This window comes from Beta vulgaris, chromosome 7, assembly GCF_026745355.1.
Source record: "Beta vulgaris subsp. vulgaris cultivar EL10 chromosome 7, EL10.2, whole genome shotgun sequence".
Taxonomy (NCBI): Eukaryota; Viridiplantae; Streptophyta; class Magnoliopsida; order Caryophyllales; family Amaranthaceae; genus Beta; species Beta vulgaris.
Genome location: NC_079208.1, coordinates 9,400,357 through 9,404,354, shown reverse-complemented (window position 1 = coordinate 9,404,354; position 3,998 = coordinate 9,400,357). Strand labels below are relative to the sequence as shown.

Below are 3,998 nucleotides of genomic sequence, written 5' to 3'. Positions count from 1 at the left end.
GTATAAAGATAAAAAACGACAAAATCAATATTTCGAAAAAACGGATACGACTTGGATTCCAAAAAAATATAATCATTTAATGAATAATTTTATCTTAAATTTTAGTTTTCGTAAAATAAATGGAAATGATAAGGTAATAAACGTGATCTTAACTTAATGCAATATACTAAAGTTCTAACCAATAATCTATGCAATATTAGGTGATATTTTTTAACATGAAGATGTTATAAACTTATAAGTTATAACCCATACTAAAACTCTGTTCTTTTGGACTAAATTAAACTAAATTGAATTAAATTTACCGGAACTAAAATAAACTAAATTAAATATTAATAATTCAATCCAAAACAACATAAACATAAAGGGGGTGTTTGAGGGAGAGAGTTTTAGAGAGAGTTTAGAGGTTTGGAGAGAGTTTAGAGTTTTGACCAGTAAAAACTCTAACTTGGGTGTTTGGTGATAGAGAGGATTAAAGAGAGTTTTGTACCGAAAACTCTGATCAAAACTCTCTTTTGAAAAAGTTAGGTAGAGGAGCTTTTTCATGAGAGTTTTGGAGAGAGAAAAAACAAATGACTATTTTGTCCATATAATTAATACTAAAATTTGTTTTAAAAAAAAAACATATGTCCATAAATGTCATTTTACATGCTCTAAAAAGTACAAAACTCTAAACAATCAGCTAAGTGTTACCAAACACCTTTACACAACAATTATTTAAATCAGTAGTCAAATCCTCTGAACAAAAAAATAATCATCTAACCACAAACTATAAGCTCTAAACTCTAAACTCTAAACTCTAAACTCTAATCACGAAATAGGGCCTTTTGAGTTAGAATGAAATACTGTAGAGAAAGAAGAGTGTGGAAGACACCTGTAAACAACAGTTACTCACCAGTCACCAGACTCACCAGTACTATATTGAATGAAATACTCTTTTGAGTTGCATTGCATATTTGCAATCTGCGATTCTGCAATTCTGCATGCGTGTTTTCTTCTCACTCAGGCTCATCTCCACAAGAACTCTCTCTCTCCTCTCTCTAGCTACAACCCACAAATTTTCACAACTTCATCGTCAAGCTTCCTTCTTTTTTATCAGGTAAACTAGTTTATCTTTCTCTCTCCTCTTTTCTTTGCCATATTTTGCTTCTTCTTCGTAATTTAAATTCAAAATTTATCAAAAAATGCAAAGCATTGATAGATTAAGCTCTCTTCCAAATGATATCTTACTCAAAATCCTCTCTCACCTCTCTCTAACCAGCGCCGCCCAAACCTCCACCTTGTCTAGTCGGTGGGCCCACATTTGGACTGACCTTTCCCACCTTCGTTTAAAAGGTCCCACCATCTTCACCTCTCTCTCTAACTCCACCATCGTCAACAACATCTTTAACCAACTCACTTCCCCTCAAATCCATTCTTTTCAATTTTTCTTTTATGATATGGGTAATGTTAATGTTCCCAACAATGCTGTCGTCTCAACCTCAACCGTTTTGCATTCTTGGTCCCCTCTAATTTGTGCTCGAAATCCCATTCATTTCGATGTATGGTATGTCCATGATTTCATCATTTCTGCACCTTCTTCTGTTTTTCAGACCATGTCACTTGTCACCCTTGAATTAAGGGGTCTTATTTCCTTTGATAATCTCCCTGAAACTCAAACTATTAATCTCCCTAATTTAAAGAAGCTTAATTTGAGTTCCATTACTTTACCCTCTGAATTGCTCACAGCACTCTGTAAGTCATGTCCCAAATTAGAGTATTTACATTTGGGAATTCAGTTACAAGAGGATCAAATTCTCGAGATAATAACTCCTAATTTGAAGTCTTTGAGTCTTCATATGTATCGAGCACCGGAAAGTTGTGTTTTTGACATTGATGCACCCTTGTTGGAGAACTTTGTGATCAAGTGTAATGCTTCATATTGTTACTTGGTTAAGAAATTAAGTTTATTAAGTAAGGCTAGTATTGACTTGGGGCGTTTATTTTTCGACCAGGGGAATGAGATTGATGACTATCTTAATAATGTAGTAGAGTTTTTTCAAGGGATGTCGAGTGTTAAGTCCCTTGAGCTGAATGACATTGTTATGTTGAATGGCCTTCATCAAATCGACAACACCTTGTGGCGCGGCTTCCATAATCTGATTGATCTGAGCTTTTCTGTTTATAAGGGGGATAATGTGAATTGGGATGCTCCTATACCTTTATGTTTGTTAGTAAAGGTTAAGAGGGTTAATTGTTCATTCGGAAGAGAGATTGAACGCGATAATCTTGTCAAAGTTGCTAGATATATATTAAGTAATGCAAATGTCCTCGAGCAACTTCGTATCTGTTATTGCTTTCGTCTCACCCTTGAAGTCGAAAATGACGATCTCTTAGAGGAAGTTGAGCTCTGTAGTAGAATCTTTGTACTCTCAAGGAAGTCCTTAGCTTGTAAGATTGAGTTCGAAACTGTTTCTATCCATGGATCAAGTGATAGGGCTGGAACCGGGTTAATAGTTCCTCGGAGGTGATATGTCCTAAAGTGGATTAGTTGCATTTCAAATTATTTTGTCAGCTGTAAGAATGATGGGCACTACCCAGTACGGCAGTACCCTGTAACTAGGCATGCTCAATCTGTGATCTAGTCCAATCTTTAAATTATGGATATATGTTTTTGGATCAGGTTCAAATAGCTAAGTTTCTTGACTCAAACTCTTGAATGTATTGGCAATTGCTCCTTAATTTTAATCGTTTAATCTTATTTAGCTTATTCTATTTTGTTTAATTATCTTGCGGTATTGATCTCATGATGTGGTACATGTCTGCTTATAAATGCTATTTGTAGACTTTTGGATTTTGAATTATTTCGTAGAAATACATCTGTTGCCTGTGCTAATTTGCTAATATTTTGTAGACTTTTGGATTTTGAATTATTTCGTAGAAATACATCTGTTGCCTGTGCTAATTTGCTAATATTTTGTAGACTTTTGGATTTTGAATTATTTCGTAGAAATACATCTGTTGCCTGTGCTAATTTGCTAATATTTCATACTCCTGAAGTTCTGAGAGGCATAATTGGTACTTTAGCAACATAGAAAGTATTAACAGCAACTTCACACTTGGGAGAATAAGTTAAATTTTCATATTTGTCAATTGATTTTCCTTCTCTACTTTCCCTTCCCTTTGGCTGCTTAAAATGGTTTGTGCTTGGTCTTGATATTTTTTTTTTGACATCACTAAAACATACGAAACTAAATGTTACTGTAAGAAATGTTGTCAGGACGACAAGTTGTAGCAAGTTCATGAGCTAGTCTGACTCGTTGGCGCGAGACATTAGTGATAACACACCAGTAGAAAGATCTTGTTGTTGTCTGGATATCTCTAATTGTGCAACTGACCTGTATATCCTTTATACCTTTTGATTTGAGGTTATGCGCCAGTAGCGCTGAATCTGTGCTTATAGCAATAAGGTTGTAAGCTTGTAACAATGTAATTATGTTGTTGTGCCCATTGGAGGCTTGAAGACAAGCTCTAGGTTCAGTGAGAAGAGCGGAAGTGGCATGCACAACATTCGCCTGACCCCTCGTTTGTGTCGATGAAGGATAGTTAACAACCCAAGCTGCACAGCTCAATATTGTTGTCTTGTCCCAAGAGCCATCCGTTTGAACACTGATTTCAGGCTGGGCCTGCAAATGTTGCCCAATATTTGCCACTAGGAAGCCCGGTGGTTCATCAGGAGTCTGTTGCTCTTGTACCCTCTCATCCACTTTTTGGTTGTAAATGTTGCGTTTGTGTAGCGCTTCTGACATTTGAAGTTGAACCTCGTTTGAATCAGCATTATGCTGGCAGAATATTTGCTTGTTTCGAGCCCCCCAGATGCTCCACATAATAGCATCAAAAACAGTAAAGCGCCTTTCCTCTAGGCCATCCTCTTTTCTGAAATATGAGATCCAATTGACGAGTCATTGAAGGAATATGACCGTTAATGTGTGAGTTGATACCAAAAACGCTAGTAAGCTAGG

The 3,998-nt window shown here is 36.0% G+C and overlaps 1 protein-coding gene across 1 annotated transcript; it reads left to right on the top strand.

Moving 5' to 3' along the window:
• Nucleotides 1-903: 903 nt before the first annotated feature.
• Nucleotides 904-2,942, top strand: LOC104908827 (uncharacterized). The gene is made up of 2 exons (XM_019247123.3): nucleotides 904-1,096; nucleotides 1,992-2,942. Exons 1-2 carry the CDS (start codon nucleotides 923-925, stop codon nucleotides 2,505-2,507), a joined length of 690 nt encoding a protein of 229 aa, XP_019102668.1. The 5' UTR covers nucleotides 904-922; the 3' UTR covers nucleotides 2,508-2,942.
• The last annotated feature ends 1,056 nt before the right edge of the window (nucleotides 2,943-3,998 follow it).